The sequence below is a fragment of the Neoarius graeffei genome, chromosome 7 (assembly GCF_027579695.1).
Source record: "Neoarius graeffei isolate fNeoGra1 chromosome 7, fNeoGra1.pri, whole genome shotgun sequence".
NCBI lineage: Eukaryota > Metazoa > Chordata > Actinopteri > Siluriformes > Ariidae > Neoarius > Neoarius graeffei.
This window is the reverse complement of record NC_083575.1, coordinates 2,902,116-2,928,053: the sequence shown is the minus strand read 5'-3', so window position 1 is coordinate 2,928,053 and position 25,938 is coordinate 2,902,116. Positions and strand designations below refer to the sequence as shown.

The 25,938-nt window shown below is 44.3% G+C and overlaps 1 protein-coding gene across 1 annotated transcript in view; it reads right to left on the bottom strand.

The window, feature by feature from the left end:
- The window catches only part of kif15 (kinesin family member 15), a 54,460-nt gene that overhangs the window by 13,979 nt on the left and 14,543 nt on the right, over nt 1-25,938 (bottom strand). The window contains exons 17-21 of the mRNA XM_060925132.1: nt 4,597-4,773; nt 4,368-4,496; nt 3,935-4,040; nt 3,623-3,767; nt 20-170 (exon numbers count right to left, since the gene is read on the bottom strand). Of these exons, the coding sequence (XP_060781115.1) occupies nt 20-170; nt 3,623-3,767; nt 3,935-4,040; nt 4,368-4,496; nt 4,597-4,773 (708 nt within the window). The remainder of the gene's footprint in view (nt 1-19; nt 171-3,622; nt 3,768-3,934; nt 4,041-4,367; nt 4,497-4,596; nt 4,774-25,938) is intronic.

The following is a 25,938-nucleotide window of genomic DNA, read 5'->3' as shown; positions in this document are numbered from 1 at the left end:
GAGGGACAGACAGACTCACAGTGATGCGCGTGTCCTGCTCAGTGTGCTCTCTGGTTTTCTCCTCCAGTTGTTGGTGATACTGATCCGCTTCAAATTTAAACTCCGCCTGCAGTGTGTCAAACGCATCCTGTAACACACGCTGCTGCTCCTGAAGCTCCTCCCATTCCAACCTGAGAGACACACGAATTCCATCAAAAGCACCTCATAAGACAGCACCCTTCGCTGGTGTGTGTGTGTATTATATATACCACGGCTATTCAATTAGTTTTCCATTTGGGCCACATTTTGAATCCAAGAACTTGAGGTGGGCCACAAATTTTCCGCGGTCACTAACAAGTGGTAATTTTTCAGTTTTCAAGTAGCCTACAAGGTCTATTATATTATATTATATATTTCATTTTTAGCCTTCAACTTAACACTGAATATTCAAAATGCACACAACTCTCTTTCCCATCTTTATTTAAAACAAACAAACAAAAAAAATAGAACATTTATCTCAACATTTCTCATTGATATGCTTGTCAGGCTACTGATACTAAACAGAACACAGCTTTAGCCCACAGCTGCCGTTGACTTTAGTGAGAGAAGTGACATTTCTTGTTTTGCACAAGATCTGGGATGTTTGGTTCATAAGATGTCAATGCAATCCGAAGGCACTGGTGAAGTTTGCGGTCAGTTAGGGAGCACCGAGAACTGTTCTTAATTGCGTTCACGTGTGAAAAGCTCGATTCGCAAGTGTATGTAGATCCAAACATACTGAGCACAAAGATTGCCACTTTCTTAATGTTGGGGAACTGGTGTGTGTTCACGTCACTCCAGAACTTGACTGGCCCATCGTTGCGAAGCACCACAGCCATGGTAGCAGATGACTGCATGTCAAGTTCAAGAATGAATTTACCCTCATCGATGGAAGGGACCGCTTGCTTTGCTCTGGCAGATAAGTCGCCTTCTTTTGCAGCAGTGAATGGGTCTCTGGCAAAGGCCATAACCTCCGTGGGCAGAGCAAGGCCGAATCCCATTTCACCCCTTGGACCAACCCCTTGGCCCTTCCCCTCCATTTTGCGCGTTCACGTGAAGGGGTAGGGGTATCCCAATCCCAGTTAACGCGGAGGGGTAGGGGAAGGGGTAGGGCTTCTGTACCCCTCCAAACGGAGATTTTCCTGGAGCTGACTCCGAACGAAGGGGTTTGAGTGATTTCCCACAATGCCATGCGGATTTCAGCGAGATTTCATGCGGATTTCAGAAAGATGGCGGTTCCCGCGGCGAAAGATTGTCATAAATGTATTTTCTCCATTATTTACGTGTTTTAAGTTGTTATCCAGAGGAAACACGCCGCTTGATTCGCTTTCGAGCTGAGAATGAGCAGCGATTTCTGAAATCCAAGCTGCTGCTAAAAAGCTTTGGGAGTGAGTATTGTTTTCGGTTGCTTGACTGCGTACGTTTTGTTCTGTTATTCTCGCTTTTATTGTTTACATGAGTGTTCTGACACCTCATTCTGTCGGATGTGGTGCACGAAGCGCCAAAGATATCCCATTCAGTGGTGTTAGTTAACAAATCACACCCTGCCAGCAGAGATTTCTGGTTCTGGCTCTGACTGTAGCGGCTGGTCGCAGCCAATGACGCATTTGGTCGCGTTTTGCTAACGTAAACGCTGACAGAGGTACGCGATGACGTATGCGATCGTTGAAGGGCTATCCCAATACGTAGGGGTTGAATTTCAAGCCCTATCCCTTGTAGCTCAGTTTCAAGGGGAAGGGCCAAGGGGAAGGGGGAGGGGAAGGGGTAGAAATTAGAATTGGGATTGGGCCCAAGTCCATCCAGCCGACCAGCAAAATTTTCTTTAAGCTTCGCAATGAAATCCGTCATCACATCTGTGATTTGTGCCGGGGATGAGATGTATTTGCGGAGCGCCGGGAAATGTAGCATTCTGCCAGTTAGGTCCGTCGCGAAAAGATCCAGCTTGACGGGGAATGCCCTCATCTGTTCCACAAGATCAATGACCGTTTTATCTCTGCCTTGTAATGCCAAATTCAGGTCATTCAGATGCTTGAACATATGTCGCTTAGAAAGCAGACATCAGACATAAAAGTATCATCACTCATGCGATTCAGGTGGATATGTGCTTTTCTGTGCTTGCTGTTGCGCAGAAAAACTGTTATCTCCTCTCGGAGATAACAGAAGCGCTCCAGTGCTCGGCCTTTGGACAGCCACCGGACATCGTTGTGCAAAAGGAGGTCGTAATGCTCTGCATTCATTTCTGCCAACAGCTGACGAAACAAGCGATGTTGGAGGCTTGACGTGGATCAAATAAAGTTGATTATTGCCATCACGTCATCCATTGCTTCTTTAAGGTCCCCGCTTATCTTTGAACACAACACCGTCTGGTGCACAATGCAGTGTATATATCTCAAGTCAGGTGAGATAGCTGACCAACGCGCTGCCAACCCACTTTTTTTTTTACCAGCCATGGATGGAGCCCCATCAGTCACAAGCATGCACACAAGCTTCATGTCCAGATTGTTGTCGCGGAAAAAAGATGAAATTTTCTCAAAAATCACCTCGCCTGTTGTGTTCTTCCAACGGTAGTATGCCGAGCAGCTCCTCTCGGAAGATCTTGCCATCATAAAAACGCACATATATGCACAATTGGGCTATATCAGTTCTATCTGTTGACTCGTCTACAGCTACAGACATCACATCAGCTTTCTTCAGATCATTTAGCAGCATGTCAAATACTTGGGTAGCAAGCATTTCAACCCTACGACTGTTTGAAGTGTCTGACAGGGGGACGTTTTTAATAGATGACACCACATTTGTTTTAATTTTTTCGTCACTTATCACCTCCTCCACCATGGCCAACATACAATCTTTCACCGTTTCAGAGTCAGTGAAGGGCATTTTATTTTTGGCCAAGATCCACGCTACATGGAGAGATGCAGCTGTAGCTCGTTCTTGAGATGTGCACGCTCTCACCATGGTGGTGGTGCTCCGAGTGTAAGAAGCGACCAGGCTCTGTACTTTTCCAGCCCTCTCTGCAGATCCCTCCGGGAAGGTCAGGCAGAACGTTGGGTGTTTTTCGATGTGGTGTCTCCGAATATTGTAATCTTTTAGTACAGCAATACATTCGTTGCAAATCAAACACATTGGTTTGGCGTTGGCAGTCGGCAAAATGAACAAATATATTTCTCGGTCCATGCTGGATTGAACCGACGATTCTCATCATCAATTTTTCTCTTAAGCGTAGAGAGAGACATGTTTCTTTCTTTCTTTTTTTTTACAACAATGGCGAGCTTAATATGCAGCACACGTTGCTAGGGACGCTCAGTGTTGCTGCACACCACTCTTCACGCTCTCGCGACACGTTGATTGAGAATGCATATTTGCTAACTATCTGCATTTTACTGAGTTAACAGTAGCTGGGAAATAATAAAAGTGCAAAATAACTATTATAACATCATCTATTTATTGATATTCGGTAAATTAAAATACATATATTAAGTTTTGGAGACTGGTGAATGGTATTTTACTTTTAAAGGTGAAGCATCACGTTGGCCGCATCCGGGCCGCGGGCCGCCAATTGAATAGGCCTGATATATACACACACTTCTACATCAGCTCTTACCTGACTTTGTCCAGCTGCAGCTGTGTGCTGATTAAGCTGTTAGACAGCTGTGCGTGCTCCCTCTCCTGCTCCCTCCGCACCTCTTCCAGCTGTTTATCTGATGACTGCAGCACCACCCGCAGGTCACACACCTCGCTACGCAGCACTGAAAGCCAAAGGTCAAAGGTCAGGGCCTCACACAGTAAGAACCAGGAAAAGCAGTCAGAAGAGTGATATTTCACATGTTCACATCTGAACATTTAGGGTTCATGTCTGAGGATGGCTCAGGATTCAGAACTTAGGGTTCTGTTTGGTGTGTGTGTGTGTGTGTACCCTCTGCTGCCGCTCTCTCCTCAGTGAGCTGCTGTTCGAGTGTGCTCACACTCTCCTGCAGCTTCTTCTGTTCCTCCATCAGAGAAATTCTCTCTGCACTGAAGTCCTACACACACACACACACACACCTGTAAATTCTATCAATTTCAACTAAATCAATCGCTTGAATAATTAAAATGGAATAAAAAATTTAAAAATCATTAGGTACCCATGTGTTTGAGTAAATAAAATAAAACCACATAGCAGCAAAATTCTTCTTGATAAACGTGATAACTGCTGTTTCGTTAAATTATAATATAATTTAATCAATTATGATAAAATATCAAACTAAATTTGCATTAAAAATTTATATTTGTAATTAAAACGTTTTTAACTAACTAAAAATGTACTTAATAATTACAGATTAAAGAACACTAAAGCCTTCCAATCCCACCTCCGCTCTGCGAGTGGACTGCTCTGTCGCCGTAGTAGCCTGCTCTTCCAGCTTGCTGATTTGCTGAAGCAGCTTCCTGTTTTTGGCTTCCTCCTCATCCAGCTGGTTCTTCAGACGAGTCATCTGCTCCTAAAGAGAGAAGATGACTCAACCAGCAATCAGACACGGTTTAACACTGCATATCAGCGCACCCGTGTGCCCAATAACGGTATGCTCCACTCGGAGTTACCTGCATTTGTTTCAGTTCCTCAGTGAGAGCCTCACAGGCCAGCTCACTCATAGCAGGAGGGGGTTGTTCACTCTCGATGTCCTCCAGCTCTGAATCGTGGCCGTTTAGATGCTCCGGGCTGGACAGTGGCACCAAGCGGCTCCTCAGGTTATACGCTTTAGTCGGCGTCGTCAGGATCTTCAAGAAACAGGGGGGAAGCAGGAAAGAAAACAACAATAACTAACAGCTGCATGCAGCAGTTGTTCAGGGTCCAAGCACACAGGGCAGTGGTGGCTCAACAGTAAAGGAGGTGGAGGGTTCAAGCCCCAGCACCACCAATGTTTGGCCCTTGAGCAAGGCCCTTAACCCTCTCTGCTCAAAGGGCACTGTGTAATGGCTGACCCTGCACTCTGACCCCAACTTCCTAACAGGCTGCAATATGCAAAGAAAAGCATTTCACCGTGCTGTAATTTATATCTGACAGCGCCTTTTTCCATTTTCGAACAGGTTGCACGGTTGGTTTGTCTCGTTACCATCACTCTCCCGTCAGTCATGACAATTAAAAATCCTCAGAAGAGCAGACGGGCTTCCGTTAGAGATGGCAGCCTAGAACGTGGGCTCCTCCAACATAACTTTAAAATATCCTGGAAACTCAGGAATAAAACCTACCAAGTATAAAACAGTCAGATAACAGGATAACAATGGAAATGAGAGAGAAAAGCAAATAAATAAATCAATAAATACATAAAACACACATACATGGCAGAATTAAACGAGACGGCTGAAGATTTGCAAGGCGCAGAAGGCTATGCTTGCGGGAAAGACGGTGCAAAGCAGAAAGCTAACAAGAAAGTGAAGGTAAACATGGAGAGAATCTTACAAGAAATTCAAGATTTCCAATGTCAAGTCAATGGTGCTAATCATTACCATATATTTTGATCCTGCCCAGTGTTAACTTCTTATTGGAAAAATGTCCATCAGACACTACAGGAGGTTTTTTGAACAACTATTCCTTTTAGACTTGATACTTTATATCTAATATTTATATCTAAACCCCTTATGAATAACAATCTATCAAGGACCGTGACGTTGCCCGGTATGGCGCAGCCGAGGCCCCACCCTGGAGCCAGGCCCGGGGTTGGGGCTCGTATGTGAGCGCTTGGTGGCCGGGCCTTTGCCCACGGGGCCTGGCTGGGCTCAGCCCGAAGCAGTGACATGGGCCCGACCTCCTGTGGGTTCACCACCCACAGAGGTAGCCATAAGGGGCTGATGCAGTGTGGATTGGGCGGCAGTCGAAGGCAGGGGCCTCGACGACCTGATCCCCGAACACAGCAGCTAGCTGTTGGGACATGGAATGTCACTTCGCTGGGGGGGAAAGAGCCTGAGCTTGTGCGGGAGGTTGAGAGGTACCGGCTAGAGATAGTCGGGCTCACCTCCACGCACAGCTTGGGCTCCGGAACCCAGCTCCTCGAGAGGGGCTGGACTCTCCACTTCTCTGGAGTCGCCCATGGTGAACGGCGGCGGGCTGGTATGGGCTTGCTTATAGCTCCCCAGCTCAGCCACCATATGTTGGAGTTTACCCCAGTGAATGAGAGAGTCGCCTCTCTGCGCCTTAGGATTGGGGAGAGGGCTCTTGCTGTTGTTTGTGCCTACAGGCCGAATAGGAATATAGAGTATCCGGCCTTCTTGGAGTCCCTGGGAGAGGTACTGAGAGGTGCTCAGACTGGGGACTCCATTGTTCGACTGGGGGACTTCAACGCTCACGTGGGCGACGACAGTGACACCTGGAGGGGCGTGGTTGGGAGGAACGGCCTCCCCGATCTGAACCCGAGTGGTGTTTCGTTATTGGACTTCTGTGCTAGTCAAGGTTTGTCCATAACGAACACCATGTTCGAGCATAGGGGTGTCCATAAGTGCACGTGGCACCAGGACACCTTAGGTCGGAGGTCGATGATCGACTTGGTTGTCGTTTCATCAGATCTCCGGCCCTATGTCTTGGACACTCGGGTGAAGAGAGGGGCTGAGCTGTCAACTGATCACCACCTGGTGGTGAGTTGGATCCGCTGGCAGAGGAGGAAGCCGGACAGACCTGGCAGGCCCAAAAGTATGGTGAGGGTCTGCTGGGAACGTCTAACCGAGCACTCTGTCGGGGAGGTCTTTAACTCCCACCTCCGGGAGAGCTTCTCCCAGCTTCCGAGGGAGGCGGGGGACATCGAGTCTGAGTGGACCATGTTCTCTGCCTCCATTGTCGACGCGGCTGTTCGGAGCTGTGGCCGCAAGGTCTCCGGTGCCTGTCGTGGCGGCAATCCCCGAACCTAGTGGTGGACACCAGAAGTAAGGGATGCCGTCAAGCTGAAGGAGTCCTATCGGGCCATGTTGGCCTCCGGGACTCCTGAGGCAGTTGATGGGTATCGGCAGGCCAGGCGTGCCACAGCTCAGGCAGTTGCAGAGGCAAAAACTCAGAACCGGGAGGAGTTCGGTGAGGCCATGGAGGAAGACTATCGGTCAGCCTCGAAGAAATTCTGGCAAACCGTCCAGCGCCTCAGGAGGGGGAAGCAGTACTCTGCCAACACTTTACAGTGCGGGTGGGGAGCTGTTGACCTCGACTGGGGACATTGTCGGGCGGTGGAAGGAATACTTTGAGGATCTCCTCAATCCCACTGTCACATCTATCATTGAAGAAGCGGAGGCTGATGACTCAGAGGTGGACTCATCCATTACCCAAGCCGAAGTCACTGAGGCGGTTAGCAAGCTCCTCGGTGGCAAGGCACCAGGGGTGGATGAGATCCACCCCGAGTATCTCAAGTCTCTGGATGTTGTGGGGCTGTCTTGGCTAACACGCCTCTGCAACATCACATGGCGGTCGGGGACAGTGCCTCTGGAGTGGCAGACTGGGGTGGTGGTCCCTCTTTTTAAGAAAGGGGACCGGAGAGTGTACTCCAATTATAGGGGAATCACACTTCTCAGCCTCCCAGGGAAGGTTTACTCTAGGGTACTCGAGAGGAGAATTTGGCCAATAGTCAAACCTCGGATCCAGGAGGAACAATGCGGTTTTCGTCCTGGTCGCGGAACACTGGACCAGCTCTATACCCTTCATAGGGTGTTCGAGGGTTCATGGGAGTTTGACCAACCAGTCCACATGTGCTTTGTGGATGTGGAGAAGGCATTCGACCATGTCCCTCGTGCTGTTCTGTGGGGGTGCTTCGGGAGTATGGGGTTCGGGGCTCTTTGCTAAGGGCTGTCCAGTCCCTGTACGAACGGAGCAGGAGTACGCCTCCTGCTTCTTGTACTTTTGGCTTCTTCAAACCAGGACCTTCATCATGCACTGGGGCGGTTTGCAGTCGAGTGTGAAGCGGCTGGGATGAGAATCAGCACCTCCAAGTCAGAGGCCATGGTTCTTGACCAGAAAAGGGTGGCTTGCCCTCTCCAGGTTGGTGGAGAAGTCCTGCATCAAGTGGAGGAGTTTAAGTATTTTGGGATCTTATTCACGAGTGAGGGAAGGATAGAGCGTGAGAGAGAGATCGACAGGTGGATTGGTGCGGCCTCCGCAGTGATGTGGTCGCTTTACCAGTCCGTCGTGGTGAAGGAGCTGAGCCAAAAGGCGAAGCTCTCGATTTACCGGTTGATCTACGTTCCGACTCTCACCTATGGTCATGAGCTTTGAGTAATGACCGAAAGAACAAGATCGTGGATACAAGCGGCCGAAATGAGTTTCCTTCGCAGGGTGGCTGGGCGCTCCCCGAGAGATAGGGTGAGAAGCACAGTCCCTCGGGAGGAGCTCGGAGTAGAGCCGCTGCTCCTCTACATCGAGAGGAATCAGCTGAGGCGGCTCGGGCATCCCTTTCGGATGCTTCCTGGACACCTCCCTGGGGAGGTGTTCCAGGCATGTCCCCCCCAGGAGGAGGCCCCGGGGAAGACCCAGGATACGCTGGAGGGACTATGTCTCTCGGCTGGCCTGGGAACGCCTCGGTGTTCTTCCCGAGGAGCTGGCTGAGGTGTCTGGGGAAAGGGAAGTTTGGGCTTCCATGCTCAGACTGCTGCCTCCGCGAACCGGCCCCGGATAAGCGGAAGACGACGAGACAAGACTTTATATCTAGGTAACTTCTCACAAGAAATAAATGCTAAAAATAAGAAGCTCATGTCCATACCACTAGCTGCATGTAAAAAGGCCATAACCCGCAAATGGCTAAAGCAACAGGCTCCTGTTGTCGACAACTGGGTTGACATAATTTTTGAAATGTACAAAACGGAGAGATTTACATCCCATCTTAAACTTCGCCAAGATGATTTTACCAGTATATGGTTTAAGTGGACCGTTTATATAGCTCCCAGAAGAACAGACTTTATATGATGTATACTTTATGCATTTAATATTCAAATTTTACCATTCCTCCCAGTTCCACAATGTATTTTGGTTTTGTTTGTGGTACCAGGTAGATCCTCAAATGAAGATCAATAAACAAGTTGTCAAAAGATGTATTCAAATGAATTCCTTCTTATTTTTTTTCTTTACCCCAATGTAAAACTCATGACAAAACACAGTACAACAAGGAATGATTAGCAAGATAATTTTGTATGGGATAACTGTCCCTTTTTTCCCCCCTACCCTTATTACATGTATGCATGTATATGTATGTACATATTTTATATACAACCCCGATTCCAAAAAAGTTGGGACAAAGTACAAATTGTAAATAAAAACGGAATGCAATGATGTGGAAGTTTGAAAATTCCATATTTTATTCGGAATAGGACATAGATGGCATATCAAATGTTTAAACTGAGAAAATGTATCATTTAAAGAGAAAAATTAGGTGATTTTAAATTTCATGACAACACATCTCAAAAAAGTTGGGACAAGGCCATGTTTACCACTGTGAGCCATCCCCTTTTCTCTTTACAACAGTCTGTAAACGTCTGGGGACTGAGGAGACAAGTTGCTCAAGTTTAGGGATAGGAATGTTAACCCATTCTTGTCTAATGTAGGATTCTAGTTGCTCAACTGTCTTAGGTCTTTTTTGTCGTATCTTCCGTTTTATGATGCGCCAAATGTTTTCTATGGGTGAAAGATCTGGAATGCAGGCTGGCCAGTTCAGTACCCGGACCCTTCTTCTACGCAGCCATGATGCTGTAATTGATGCAGTATGTGGTTTGGCATTGTCATGTTGGAAAATGCAAGGTCTTCCCTGAAAGAGACGTCGTCTGGATGGGAGCATATGTTGCTCTAGAACCTGGATATACCTTTCAGCATTGATGGTGTCTTTCCAGATGTGTAAGCTGCCCATGCCATACGCACTAATGCAACCCCATACCATCAGAGATGCAGGCTTCTGAACTGAGCGCTGATAACAACTCGGGTCGTCCTTCTCCTCTTTAGTCCGAATGACACGGCATCCTTGATTTCCATAAAGAACTTCAAATTTTGATTCGTCTGACCACAGAACAGTTTTCCACTTTGCCACAGTCCATTTTAAATGAGCCTTGGCCCAGAGAAGACGTCTGCGCTTCTGGATCATGTTTAGATACGGCTTCTTCTTTGAACTATAGAGTTTTAGCTGGCAACGGCGGATGGCACGGTGAATTGTGTTCACAGATAATGTTCTCTGGAAATATTCCTGAGCCCATTTTGTGATTTCCAATACAGAAGCATGCCTGTATGTGATGCAGTGCCGTCTAAGGGCCCGAAGATCACGGGCACCCAGTATGGTTTTCCGGCCTTGACCCTTACGCACAGAGATTCTTCCAGATTCTCTGAATCTTTTGATGATATTATGCACTGTAGATGATATGTTCAAACTCTTTGCAATTTTACACCATCAAACTCCTTTCTGCTATTGCGCCGCTATTTGTCGGCGCAGAATTAGGGGGATTGGTGATCCTCTTCCCATCTTTACTTCTGAGAACCGCTGCCACTCCAAGATGCTCTTTTATACCCAGTCATGTTAATGACCTATTGCCAACTGACGTAATGAGTTGCAATTTGGTCCTCCAGCTGTTCCTTTTTTGTACCTTTAACTTTTCCAGCCTCTTATTGCCCCTGTCCCAACTTTTTTGAGATGTGTTGCTGTCATGAAATTTCAAATGAGCCAATATTTGGCATGAAATTTCAAAATGTCTCACTTTCGACATTTGATATGTTGTCTATGTTCTATTGTGAATACAATAGCAGTTTTTGAGATTTGCAAATTATTGCATCCCGTTTTTATTTACAATTTGTACTTTGTCCCAACTTTTTTGGAATCGGGGTTGTATGTGTGTGTGTTTTGTTTTTCTTCTTCTTCCCTTTTTTCCCTATCCATTTTGACTTGTGTATTTATTACGTCCTATGGGATACTGTGGGTGGTAGAAATGGGCAACTGGACTTGCTTGAAGATTCTTGAAAACGTTTCACCTCTCATCCAAAAGGCTTCCTCAGTTCTGTCTGACTAATAGGGAGTATCAATGCAGTGGATAACATCATCAACTTCACTCGGGAGGATGTCAGTGGGAATAATCTAGCCTTCTTGGATTGTGATGTACACATTAGACAAGACAGAAGCCTTAGTATCGAGGTCTACCGGAAACCCACACACACAGACCAGTACCTACTTTTCGACTCTCACCACCCACTGGAACATAAATTGGGGGTCATTAGGACCTTGCAACACAGGGCTCAGAACATTCCTACAACATTAGAGGGAAAAGAGGACGAGCAGAATCATATCAAGAAAGCACTTCAGAATTGCAGTTATCCCAACTGGGCTTTCCTAAAGAGCATAAAAAGGAACATAACTGACAAGGATGATAACAGGAACAAACGCAAGAACATTGTCATTCCCTACATTTCTGGTCTATCTGAGAAACTCAGGAGGATCTTCTACAAACACAACATTCCGGTACATTTCAGACCCAGTAACACCCTGAAGCAGAAACTGGTCCACCCTAAGGACAGAATAGCCAGACACAAACAGGACAACGTAGTGTACGCAATTCAGTGCAGTGAGAATTGCACGGATTCGTATATTGAGGTATTTCACCTGACGTCACAGGGTCACGTGATGCCCCAGTGTCCGCCATTTTGAACGTCAAGCTACATACTAACGCTGCAGACAGAGAGGGAGAACCAGCTTGAAAAAAAAAAAAAACGTGTTACAGACACCTAGAATAGATTAATTTGTCAGTAAGCACTCTATAAATAACCATGGTGTTTGCTTGTTGTGCTGTGGGCTGCCACAACAGACAGGGACAGCGTGCAGGACGCTCCTTTTACCGGTTTCTAGTGATGGGAATTTCGGCTCTTTTTCGGGAGCCGGCTCTTTTGGCTCTTCTTACTATAAGGAGCCAGCTCTTTCGGCTCCCAAACGGCTCCTGAGATTTTATTTTTGATTTAATTGCTGCAATTACTCGTAACTACAGTAGTTAATTAATTACATTATTTATATTTTATCAATAGGATGTTTTCCATTTTATTTTTTAGTTTTTGTAGCCATTGTAAAGCTTTGTAAAGTATAGCAGTGTAACAGTGTTCTAGCTATAGAAATAAAACTTACTTACCAATTAATAAATTATTTTCTCACAAACATAATGCAAAACTGTGTTATATTACCAATATAAAATACACAGCTGATTTTCCCCTCCTCAGGTGCCTCACAGACTCCTCTCCCCTGCGCTCCACAGCTTTAAGCATTACAACAATTTTCGTATTTTCGCAGCTGTGAATGACATCAACCCCCCCAACCAAAAAAAGTAGGCGTACACCATGCTACTTTTTTTCCTTTGAATGGTAATAGACAACACAAAGACGCAATCGGACAGCAACTTTTTTTGTGAAAGTCTCTCTCTCTCTGAGGCACCTAAGGACAAAAAACTAATTCGGCTCCCCAACTCGGCTCCCACCGAAGAGCCGGCTCCCGTCTTTCACTTCAAAGAGCCGGCTCTTTGAACCGGATCGTTCGCGACCGACACATCACTACCGGTTTCCTACTGACCCAGACAAGAGGGCCAAATGGATTGCAGCTGTGAAGAGACAGGATTGGGAGCCAACAGAGTACTCCAGACTTTGCAGTGATCATTTCATTTCAGGTTAGTTTATCAGTTAACGCAATTTTGATAAAATATATAGCAAAAAGTAAATGGGTCAGTGTTTGTTAACCCATCTGAGCAGTGAAACAAGGCAGTGTTAATTTGTCTAGGGTTGCATGTAGCAGACATCAGACATAAAACGCAATAACAGAGGCTAGAAAGAAACGGGACACAGAAATAAATAAACAGGGCTCCATACCAAGGCTGGGTACAGTGTTTGTGATAAAAGACAGATCCAATTTAACACGAATCACAGCTTACTTTCTTGTTAAAATATGCAAAGGTCTCCACCATCTCATACCGCCTTGCACTGAAGGACTTAGGCTACATCCACATGACAACGGCAACGAGATGTTATTTAAAAATATATCGCGTCCAAATGGGCAACGATCAGTAAAATATCAGGTCCATATGGCAACGCAACGCTTGCTGAAAACGATGCAATACACATGCCACACCTCTAGGGGCGCTGTAAGACGGTCCCTTTGGAGACACCAGAACAATAGAAGTAGTAAGGACGCATGCGCATAAACTATTATGCGTGAGACTTCACATTAGCCACAAAGTCAGGAAAATCTGTTCATAAAATTACATTATAATGACCAAATACAATGAAAAGTATTTTTCCAGTCTCACCTGTGAAAGGTAATCCCATGTGATCTCGTTTGGACGGTAAACCTGTTGGTACAGTTAAACGCAGCACATGAATGAGGCATCTTTATTCTCCGCTTTGACCTATCCAATATAGCGGCAGGGATGACGTATGATTCTACGCGGAAGGCGGCGTCTTTAATGGTCCGGAATAAATTGAATGCTACACATTGATGGATTAATTTGTTCTTCTACGCCCTTTTTGAGGAATGTATTGTAGGACTTAAACCAACATCTGAAGAGGTGAGATCGCTCCTTTTTTTCCCTATTTTTGCTGGCGGGATTGACTCTGCCCTAAGGGCTATTTTCTCCCTCTCCCTTTGCACCATTACACAATAAATATTCACAGTGAAAATATTTTGTAAGCGCGTTTCATGAACCAAGTTATAGGATTTGTTGACAACTCGCATCGAGTTCGTTACACTTCTACCCGGCGTAAAGCACTCTCAGTCATGTGGTTGTGACGTCATCGTAAACAAATCCGTTCTACTCATCCAGACGACTTCGCAAGGGCAACGTTGCCAGATCTTTCCACTCTGGAACCCGTTCTCAAAAAGATTGCGTTTTGGGCACCCAAAACGCCGGTGCCGTGTGGACGCCAGGCCTAAACGATAAGCAATTGTATCGGAGTCACCTGAATCCGTTGCCGTGTGGACAGGCCTTAAGCGTGCCGTCCAAAATGGCTGCGTCACGTGACTTGGTCACGTGGGTGAAATACCTCAATAGGTGAGACCAAACAACCGCTATACAGGCACTTGGCCCAACACAGGAGAACCAGCTCCTCAGGCCAGGACTCGGCTGTCTACATTCATCTTAACAACAAAGGACACTCATTTCAGGATTGTAATGTACGCATTTTAGCCAGAGAGGATCGTTGGTATGAGCGAAGAGTTAAAGAAACCATTTTTGCCCATGTTTACATTAGACCGTATCAGCGGATCATCAGATTAACGTTTTTAAAACGATTAGCGTGCACACAGCAACACCAATACACGATTTGCGTGCACACAGCAACACCAATACACGGATACGCTCAGCTCCGCAGGCATCCTGCGCTCCAAATCACTCCGCCCTGAACAGCGAGTGCCCTCTGAAGGGTGCGCACTCCGGCCTTGCGCAGCTCACAGAGCACGCGACTGAAGCGCACGAGCTGTGATTCGGGACTGAGCCGCTGTGTGTGTGATCCCAGCGCATATCACTTACCACTTGCGAGTGGAAGGATGGCAAGCCTAAAGACAATCATAACTACACAATGGGCAGTATTTGCATCAGCATTTGCAGTATTTTCATACTTTTATACTCTTTAATGAAAGGTGATACAAGGCGGAAGTCCGCGCCGTTTTTCAGCAGTCGCGTCACATGACCAACGCCAGCGAATCAGGAAGGTGGATGTCACAGTGACGTTGTCCAATGAGACGCCAGCTAGAGCTCAGCACAGCGTATCCGCGTATTCTGAATGTTTACACAGCACCGGAGCTGACACGATCTGGATTGAATACGTGGACGCTGGCGGATTCCCGTTTCCCGGCGTTTCCAGGCAGTTTAATGTAAACGGACAGTGCATCCGCGAAGAAAACGAGACAGATACGGTCTAATGTAAACGTAGCCTTAGATGAGCTGGTCATCAGAATTCTGATTCTGATCCAGGAGAGGATAAATATCTGATACTCCCTATTAGTCAGACAGAACTGAGGAAGCCTTTTGGACGAGAGGTGAAACGTTTTCAAGAATCTTCAAGCAAGTCCAGTTGCCCATTTCTACCACCCACAGTTTACTATGACCTGGATGACTGAGAATCTTCACAGACATGTCCTATGGGATATGGTTGTAAAGTTTGACTGTCAAAAAAGACAAAGTATTTCTCATTGTATATGCTCTTCTGTAAATGCTCTGGTTACCAATAAAAATAAATAAATAATTTCAAGATTTCTGAAAAGAAAACAACTGCCAGCTGGAAGATATTAAATATGAACTTAACATGACAAACCAGAGAATTGAAGAAGCAGAAAACCACACTGACGCGGTGGAAACCAGCCTACAGTCGGCCAAGCAGGTGCTGAGACACATGCTAAAAGTTCAAGCTCAACATGATAAACTAATCAACCAAGAGGGGAGAGCAAGGAGAGAAAATATCAGAATGTACAACGTGCCAGACAGTGAGGAAGGGAACTCGATGATAACTTTTGTGGATAAACTCCTCAGAGACAAACTAGATATCCCACTGACCACTGAACTCCACACAGGGTGTGAGCCCCGAAACCCACAGCCGCAGGTAAACCCAGATCAATCATGATTAAATTTCACCACTACAAAACAAAAGTCGTCGTCCAGCACAAAGCCTGGGAAAAGGAGGAGATATTGCTTGACGATCAGAGGATTTATTTTGATCATGACTACCTGGCTGAGACATTGAGCAAATGAAAAGAATACAAAGAAGTGAAATGAGTGCTGAGAGAGAAGAGGATCTGCTTCCAGACCACATACTAGAGTTGAGCCGGATACTCGGCTGAAACGAGTAGCCGGTACGGATAAAGCACTTTTGCCGAGTACGAGTATTATACAAGTAATACGAGTCAATATCTGTGCTCGGACTGAATGAAAATCCTCACACAGCGTCACAGCGCCCCTCCCCTACACATACCGCTCTGCTCACTCACACAGAGAACAGCTCTGTCTCTCCCTCAGTCACTCAGGTTCGCGGCTCTTTTCCGTTAACGTTTCGGGTTTCTTCAGCTTCAAGTTTGTTTTTATTTCAGTTTGTACTTATAACCAGTAGAGTTCTGGTAAATGTGGGTTCGTTCAGACGTGGTGCTTGGTAGAAAGCGACTCACGTTGCATCTCGGCCTATCGGAGATTTTTTTTCTTTTTTTAAACTGTCGGTTAAAAACAGTTTTTTTTTACTTCACGCATTGAGTGTCTGACACTTTCTTGCTGTAATTCATGTAAAAATAAAATATAGTAGTGGTATAAATATTACAAATTAAGCTGCACACACTCACTCTCTGCCGGTCGTTGGAGTTTTTTTTTTTTTTTTAAACCGTCAGTTGGCTACAACCAGTTTTATTTTACTTCACGCACTGAGTGACACTTTCTAGGTAGTAGTGGTATAAATATTACAAATTAAGCCACCCACACACACTTCCCCCCCCATGATCAGTGATACAGAATAATGAGTGATATAGAGAGTACTTCAGCTGACATTGACCCACCAGTCAGAGTTTGCTTAACCTTGCAGGACAGTGAGGGTCAAATCAGTGACAATGAAAACAGTGGCAGTAGCACCCACCTTTCCCCCACTGAGACCAATATTGCATCTGGTGATGGAGGTCCTTCTCCACCAAAGACCAAGAAGACTTCTGCAGTATGGGACTCTTTCACGGTTTCTGAAAATGATCCCTCCAAAGCCATTTGCAAGTCCAAGCTAAGCAGAGGTAAAGATGCAAAACATTCCAACACATCTCTACATAACCATCTGCTATATGCCCATCACATTAGAAAGCCCACTGTATCAGCCACCTCCACCTCCTCCTCCTCTCCCTTCTCGGGTCACTGGTGTTCAGCTGGGTGCTGCTACGGGCTCACATTCATCTTCCTCTTCACCAATACTCACTGCATTTGCAGCAAAGCAGCCATTCTCAGCAAACCATCCCCGGTCAAAACAAATTACAGAGATGATTGGTAAAATGATCTGCACTGATCTTGAACCTTTCTCTGTGGTGGAGAGGAGAGGCTTCAAGACACTTGTTGGCTTTTTAGAGGCCAAGTATAAGATCCCATCGAGGCACTATTTCAGTCGAACTGTTGTGCCTGAGCTGGATGAGGCAATGAGAGGGGAGTTGGTCCAGTCACTTAAGGGAGCTGAAGCAGGCATGCAAACTGGTCAGGGGTGAAAAAGGTGAGAAGGATGCACGGGGACACGGCACGCGCGCAAAAGTACATTTCGTAGTCTATGTTACAAAAAAAATTGCAACCAGTGACATCTTGAATTTAATACAGTACAAAATAACTTTCCATAAACACGTCTTAATAAGTTACTGTTGAGTGGCCGGTAAATTGTACCATTTATTTGTCAGTGGCCGGTAAAGTTTGATATTTTGTGAAGTTAATTTTCACCCCTGTGTACAACACAGTGGGCTATTTACAAAAAGGTATATATTACTGCCTGTGCTATCTAACAGACCTACCCCAGAGGACACACCTGGCCAATCCCTGTCTGTCAATTTTCTTAAAGACATCACCTATGTGAAATCAGGGGCGGATCTAGAAAAATATTTATGGGGTGGCAAGAGGGGGGCAGGAATTTTTGAGGGGTGTCAACGTATTACAGACATGTATATATACTGAATTTAATCACAGTTTGACGACAAATAGTATGTACACACTACAAAAGGGCACAGACTGCCATTTACAAACTCATACAGATAAACTTAATCTCATGCCTTTATTGTTCACGAAGAACACACATTCTCAGATGAGGTCTATACCGTTTCTGGACAGTTTTATACTGTATATGCAAAAGAACAGACACTAAAAAACAACAATAACAACACTGCTTCAAGTTCAGCATGATTTAAACCATTTACACCAGTGTCACATTTTATAGTTTTTTTTCCTCACGCTTTGTAAAGGCTCACCAGTGAGCAGAACATGAACTTGTCATGCCTACAACAGCTGAATGTGGCGATTTCCATGTTGCTCAGCAAAACGCTTCACAAATTTATCAAGTTCTAATGCTTTTGTGCGCTTTGATTCAATGCTGAGTACAGCCAAACTTGATAGTCTCTTTTCTGTCATAGTCAACCGCAAATAAGTCTTTATGAGCCTGAGAGATGAAAAACTTCGTTCACAGGATGCTCACAGGCAAGACAACCGCTATTTTACACAACCTGAACAACTCAAAAAAAAACATCATCATCATCTTGGTATGGGTCCAAAAACAGTGAACTCCATGAGAGTGGTAGGACTCTCCTGTTCCCCCTTTTTTCTGTCTAGTACTCTCCTCGTCTGATGTAACTCATGTTTAAGATCCTCAATATTTGAATCATAAGCTTCAGCCAATAGCAATGTTTTCCTTAACAGACGGTGAATCAATATTAACTTTTGTGGCCGACTTTACACAAAACTAATGTCAGACCTAGCTAACATTAGGCCAAAAAAAAAAAAAAAAAGAAAGTGTGTTTCAGGTAACATGAAATACTAAAATAAGGTCGGTAGGTAGGAAATTTTTTTTCTTAATTTGTTTTATTTTGTTCGAAAAAATTAACACAAGTAAACATCTTACAAAATAGTATTTTGGCACAGAATCCTTTATACCACACATCATAATAAAATAAGTGTTTTAAATCTTTAAACGAATAAAAAAAATATCGCAAGAGTTCGAGTTATGATCTGCGGAAGCGTATTGCTGCCACACTCAAAAAAAAAAAATTGGCTTAGACTCAAGTAATTACGTGAAAAGATATTGTTAACAGAGTTATCACGTTTTTACAATATATTTATCATGTAATAACATATCACGTAATTTCATGATACGAAATTATCACGTTATTTCATGACATTTTCATGTGATAATGTGAAAACACCTTATCAAGAAATAACGTGAAAATATGGTTTAACGTCCTAGGCTAGGCTACTTCCATTAAAAGCAGACGGCCTCACCTAGCCTACTGTAGAACTTGGGTCGAGCAAAAACACGGAGCAAAAACATGGCTGAATCCTGAATGACTCCTATTTGTATAAATAGGGGACTACATAGGTGGCAAAATGTAGTGTTTTTCCCTGCCATGGAAGTGCACTTGTATACTGAAGAGGAAGCAATTTGCATTACAGCCAGGAGGGCTGATAGAAGTGGCAAAACATTTTACTTTTTATCGTTTCTTTCACAACTTGAATGCGTTGAAACAAAAAATTATGACAAACTAACGCCACTTACACTAAAATATCGAGGGAAATTTGTAATAAAAACTTTACGGTCGGCAATTTCGACGCGGAAATTCTCGATCGGTCGGGTTACCGGAAACACACTTTTTTTGCCTTACATGTATAGTTAGCTAAATAACGTTCTCCAACCTGATTTTTATCCTCTCAAAATCAGCATCGCAACTATGCTAGCACTGTTCATTCATTATAATTTCATTTTTTGATAGATAGTTAATCAGCTTTTACCCCTTTCCTCCCGTGTCTCCTTTCCTCGCGACTCCTGGCTCCCTCGCTTCGCGCCTCTCAATTTTCCAAAACAACCAATCTCTGGCGTTATCTCGTGCTGCATTCGCCGCAGTCGGACATTGGAAATTCGCGCACGTAAATGTCAAATTGGCCGTAATTTTTCTTTGAATTCGTCGCTGCCAACTGGGGTAGCAGCAGGGGTGGCAAGGCTTTCTTTTAGAGTGGCATATGCCACCCCGGTAGATCCGCCCATGGTTATTCACCCCCGAGCGCGCTGGAAACTGTTCCATTGGTATTCAGATTCAGTCGCGAGATGAGGTTGCCAGATCTCTCTATAAAAAGGTGACTTTGCGGTCTGAATCTGTGGAATATTCGTAAGCGAGGACTGGCAACCAGCAGTGGGTTGTGCACCAGCTGATCAGAACTCCAATGGAAAAGAAGCGTGTTAGTAACTGTTTATCTTGATTGGCTGTAACCTTGTAAGTGAAATGTTTGGCAACAATAGCGTTGTAGCCTGCCTACCCCCCCCCAAAAAAAACTCTTCGGATCTACACGATTCACACAAGTGACCTATTTTGGGACCAAAACGGCGAATTTCGCCGAAAGGTGAGGAGTTTGCATGTGTGCAAGGAGGTGTCGTCAACCTCACTACAGATCTCTGGACCAGCAATCACAACGCACATGCATATCTCGGTCTTACTGGACACTGGTGTGAACGTGTAGGGGAAGCTTCAGTACAGAGGAAAACAGGGCTGCTAAATGTTGGTGTGCTGGACATTGAGCACACGTCAAACAACATTCTGTGCTGCCTTAAGGAAAAGATGAGAGAGTGGGAAGAGTCTGTTGATCAGTCTGTCACAATACGGTTTGTTGTTTCAGATAATGCAGCCAACATGGTGAAAGCTTTGACTGAATATGGGCACATCCATTGCATGTCCCATATGCTTCACTTGGTGGTGATCAAAGCACTGGAGAAGGACAGGGTTGTGACATCCCTTCTCTCCAAAGCCAGGATCATATCTGGCCATGTTCATCGCTCAAGCAAAGCCAGCAACAGACTACATGAGCTGCAAACATGGTTGAACCTCCCCCAGCACACGCTCATAACAGATATAAAAACAAGGTGGAACTATATGTTCTACATGCTCCAGCAGCTGGTGCAGCAGCGCAGGGCTGTGCAGATTATGACACCGGAGTCTAACATGGGTAGAGCTCCAACAATCATCTATCCAAATGAGTGGAGGTTAGCATCAGACATGCTCACTATTCTTAGTCCTTTTGAGGTGGTCACACAGGCACTCTCAAAACACAGCGCCTCCATCTCTGAGGTCATCCCCCTCCTGCATGGCCTGTGCTCCATCATCAGGTCACTGCATGTGGGAGGTCTTGCAGCTGGTGAGGAATCGGAGGATGAATCTGATCAGTTAGTTCATGGCTGGTGATGATGATCAGGATGCCACAGTGGGGCTGGGCCAAGATGTTGCGGCTGAGTCCAGGGAAAGGTTAGGCACAGCAGCAAGGAGACTGGCAGCCAATCCGAGCAAAGAACTAGAATGGCGTTTCAAACCAATTTTTGCAAACTCCACATTTCTGCTTGCCACTCTCCTTGACCCCAGATACAAGGCCAGCTGTTTTCCAAACAGTGTTGATGTGGAGGCACTGAAGAGGACATTACTCCTCAGGATGGAGCTCTGTGATCCTGTGACTACACCTGCAAGAAACACAGAAGAGACACCTGCCACCAGCAGCACTTCAGTCTTGTCTTTCCTGCAGAAAAAGAAATCGGCTATTCCAACGAGGACATATTTACCATCAGGTGATGTGGAGGCCTACCTGGCAGATGGGGACATCAGCCTTACTGATGACCCAGTGAAATACTGGTCAGGCAAGCTTCAGTGCTGGCCCAATCTTACAGGCTTTGCACTGCAGCTTCTCAGTTGTCCACCTACAAGTGTCCAGTCTGAGCGTGTTTTTAGCACAGCTGGAAATGTAGTCAGTCCACAGTGTGCAAACTTAGACCCTAGCTATGTGGAACAACTGGTCTTCATTAAAGTCAATGCAGATCTGAAAAACAGCATCGGACTATTTGATCCGTAGAACAGTCCCCCCCCATCTCTCTCTCTGTCTCTCTCTTACTCACTCACACACACACCTGGTGTGGAAATAAAAAAATAAAGAACCAAAAAAAAAAAAATCACATCACACTGATCATAAAAAAAGTTAAAAAAAGAAAGTTATGTTGAGTATGAAAACTCTTGTTCATTACATTTCATAATTGCAACCGCATGTGTTGTATTCATTGTTGCAAAACTTGTTCTGTAAATAGTTCGTTTACTATCGTGATCAAAACCATTGATCTGAAGCTCAATGCCGATGCCGTCCTGTAAATAGTTTTCTAATCAGCAATAAATATAATTTCTGATCAACCCATATCAATTGCATGCTTAAAATAACATACTGGTTAAAGCCCTGCCCGTTTCAAGACAACCAGGCCCACTTCCAGGTACGGATACAGATAATTCATAATGGTTAACAGATACAGATAATACTGTACTCGCTCATCCCTACCCCATACCCAGCCAGACTGCATGTTTTCTAGGAGGAAGGGACGCAGCTCTACCACATGATCAGCGAGGCTACGAAAGACATGAAGGACCGAGGCTTCCCGGTCAAGGTTGTGCCCCCACCAGAGGATCCAGTCGAACTACTGAATCACCAAGCACAGCACACAGAGCGGGAAGGAGGAGGATCAGAGCAGGACAGAGGACCATCCAGCAGGAGAAGCTTCAGGTATACAGAAGACAATCCCCCCAGTAAAAACAAGACAAAAGGGTGGGGAAAAAAAAAAAAAAAGGTCCAAATGTATGGTAATACACCTAATCTTGACTAAAACCTCTTCATCTATCCCCTTCTTCTGTTTAATCCCAAAAAAAGCACCGTTAAAACAAGAGAAATGAACAGTATAATGCTTCTGAATGGACCTATCCCCCCCTCATCTTTCAAGGTCAGAGAGAAAATAATGCTTTCTCAGTTTCCTTTTGAAACAGGAGATACAACTTAAGTCGGAGGCTAAACATGCAAAACTTTTCTTATCATGGAGGTTTGTTTTCTCTGGTCAGAGCTGCCATGGGGGGCCGCCTACCCTTACACAGTATGCTTAGAGAGGCATACGCTCCAAAGCCAGATGTTTCCTCTGGCCAGTTAAAGGGTTGTTTCACTGAAACCTTTACCTTGGAAGCTATAGTTCTGTTAAATGTTTACGGTTTTACCTGTTTGTGTTATTATTATGTTCTACTAGAGAGGTTACTTGTAGCAGATTCGTTTTGGCAATTTAAGTTTTTATACAAAAAAGATGACACATGAGCAGCTCAGGATAGTTTCCTTCAATGTTCATGGTATATTTAACCCAATAAAATGCTCCAAGATACTTTCTAAAATGAAAAGAAAAAGGCACATATCGTATAGCTACAAGAAACACATTTAAACAATACAGAACATGAGAAATTATGAAAAATGGGCTTTACAAAAATATATTTCTCTTCATACAAAGCAAAACATAAGACGGGGTTGCTATCTTAATCTCTAATAAAGTTACTTTGAGCAGACAGATGAACAGGACAAGGAGGGCAGGAACACTTAAAGACTCATCAAGAATATTTGAGAAAAATAACACTCTGTACAATAAAATCAAAGAAGATCTTGTAAGACGGAACCTAACCCCCTATTTAAGTTTAAAGGGATAGTTCGGGATTTTTGACATGAATCTGTATGGCATCCCCATCAACAGTGTCGTGCAAACACACTGACTTACCCCCGACAGCATCCTGTGAGTCCAGTTCTTGTCCAGTTTTGGTCCAGACGAAAGTAGTCCGGCAAGTTTGTTGGGGTCACGAAAGTAAAACGTTTTTCGTCTCAAAACAGTATGTGTTCAAAAGAGTGATATATTTGCATCACAAAACCATTGGCAAATAAAAAGTCAGACCTCGAAATCGCTTGGCACCATTTTCTCTCCCTTCTTATCACTGCGCGCTGCCGCCAGGTGACAGCCACGGCTGTTTCATTCATTGTTTACTGCTAGCAAAGTTAGCGACAACATGTCTGACTACGACAGCGACGTTGAAAACATTGACTTCATCTCACAGCCAAAGGGATATCTTTATGAACCCGAATATACAGATGAAGAAATTCGCCAGATGGAGTTAGAACGGGCAGAGAGAGAAAGGGTGGACAGAGAAGTGGAAGAAGGTGAAGCTGGAGCCGCATCTTTGTTGCTACAGCCTGGATAGTCGCAAGTGCGCACCATTTTCACAAATATATTATTGTATAGGTTATATTAGGTGATAAATTTGTTGCTGTTCTTGCTCTCAAATTAGCTTGTTAGAGCCGCTGATCTGAACTCCTAATCACTGCCAAACAATGGGAAAGGTGTTGATTCCTGCGCAGATGTCAACATGACAGCGCGCAGTGATACCGAGGGAGACAAAATATAGCGCCAAATAATTGCGAGGTCTGACTTTTTATTTGGCAACGGTTTTGTGATGCAAATATATCACTCTTTTGAACACATACTGTTTTGAGAAGAAAAACGTTTTACTTTCGTGACCCCAACAAACTTGCCGGACTACTTTCATCTGGACCAAAACTAGACAAGAACTGGACTCCCAGGATGCTGTCGGGGGTAAGTCAGTGTGTTTGCATGACACTGTTGACGGGGATGCCATACAGATTCATGTCAAAAATCCTGAATTATTGCTTTAAGCTAAAGAATCGAAACAATAAAAAAAAAAAAAATCCACTCTCTTCCAAACCCTCCCAATCACAATCACCCAGAACCATTTTACAGAATGGGATAAGATGATTTCAAGGTTCATATGGCAGGGAAAAAGACCTTCAATATGATAAACATTACAGCTACCTAAAGAAACTGGAGGCTGGGGATTACCACCCCAAAAAACTACTATGCCTCAGCACAGGTCAGAGCACTATTGTGCTGGTGTAATCCGTCTTATGAGGCACTATGGAAAGACATTGAATGTAAAATGACGCCTGATCTCCATACACAGGCGATGCTATCTGATAAAAATCTGCACAGCTACAGAGACAAAAGAGAAAATCCAGGGGTAAAATCAGTTCTGAAGGTCATTTTTAAATCCCCGTCTGGAAGCGTTGTGAATGTGTCAGTGGTTCTACTCGAACAGTAGAATGACAGCCATACAGAGAGGTGGTCAAGGGAAGACGAAATAAAACGTAGTGTTTGTGTTCTGTAGGCTAGCGCAAGCCTACTGGCTATTTGTTATGGTGATGAGTAAACTTCATGACATGACTCGTGCTCAGAAAGCACATTGCACTTGTATATGTTAGGTAACTTTATAAAGCGCTATTGGAACATTTAAACAAGCCAGGTGCGACTAGTATTTATAATTCTTGCGCAAGTGATTCTCCTCGCTAGCGCTTCTGATTCGGAAAGTGATATACTCTTAAAGGAGCAGAGCTGTAGATGGTTACTTGTTAAGTTGTTATATAATAGGGAGTGATAGCCGACTTTATGTTTGATTTTACTTTTTAAAAAATGCTGCAGGCAGCTCCCTACACTTGATTTGTTATTTAAAAACTACTTGAAGTTGGTAAGTCTTACTTAGTTCTTAGTGTAAAAGAATCCAGAGTGTATTTTCATTTATTTTCCACTGAAAATGGTGAGCTGTAATATAGTAGGGAGTGATTTATTTTTTTATTGGTGAATATTTACTTTATTATTTTATTTCTCGCTTTATTCTAACTAATGTTTGACTTTATTGTACAAATGCTGCCGGCATCTCCCTGCACAAAATTTCATGTTCAATTTTACAATTAAACATACATTTCATGGATATGAAGGTCTGTGTCAGTGTGTGCTATGTTTAATTTCATGTGAATTATAATGTTTACATTTATCGGTTATCGGCATCCCAATTCCATGATAATCGGTATCGGCCCTGAAAAAAACATAATCGGTCGATCCCTAGTTTTGAAACTTTGAAAGAAAAGTTTTCATTAAAGAAGGAAGATTTCTAGAGATGCCTTCAGTTAAGGAACTATTACAACCAAAACATCAAGAAGAAGAAGAAGAATACTAAAGAAGCCAGCAAACCCCTTATCCAACTTTTCAGAAATGCATTCAAACCAGATCTTAAAAGAGGAGTTCTCTCACAACTATACAAGAGCTTCCACAACTTCAACGCCTGCTCAACAAAATATATAAAGGACAGATGGGAGAAAGGAGGTGGTTTAGCAATAACAAATGAAGAGTGGTAAAATATCTGTCTATTTCAATGGAAGAGTACAAAATCTCATATGGAAAGAATTCTGCTGGAGAAAAGTAACTCGGTTCTTTATTAGCCAACTCGAAAGGCACATTATGACAACGGAAATTCAGTGTTGGAGGAATTGTGGTGGTCAAGCTGCGCAACATTACCATATATTTTGGGAATGTCAAAACAAAGAATTACT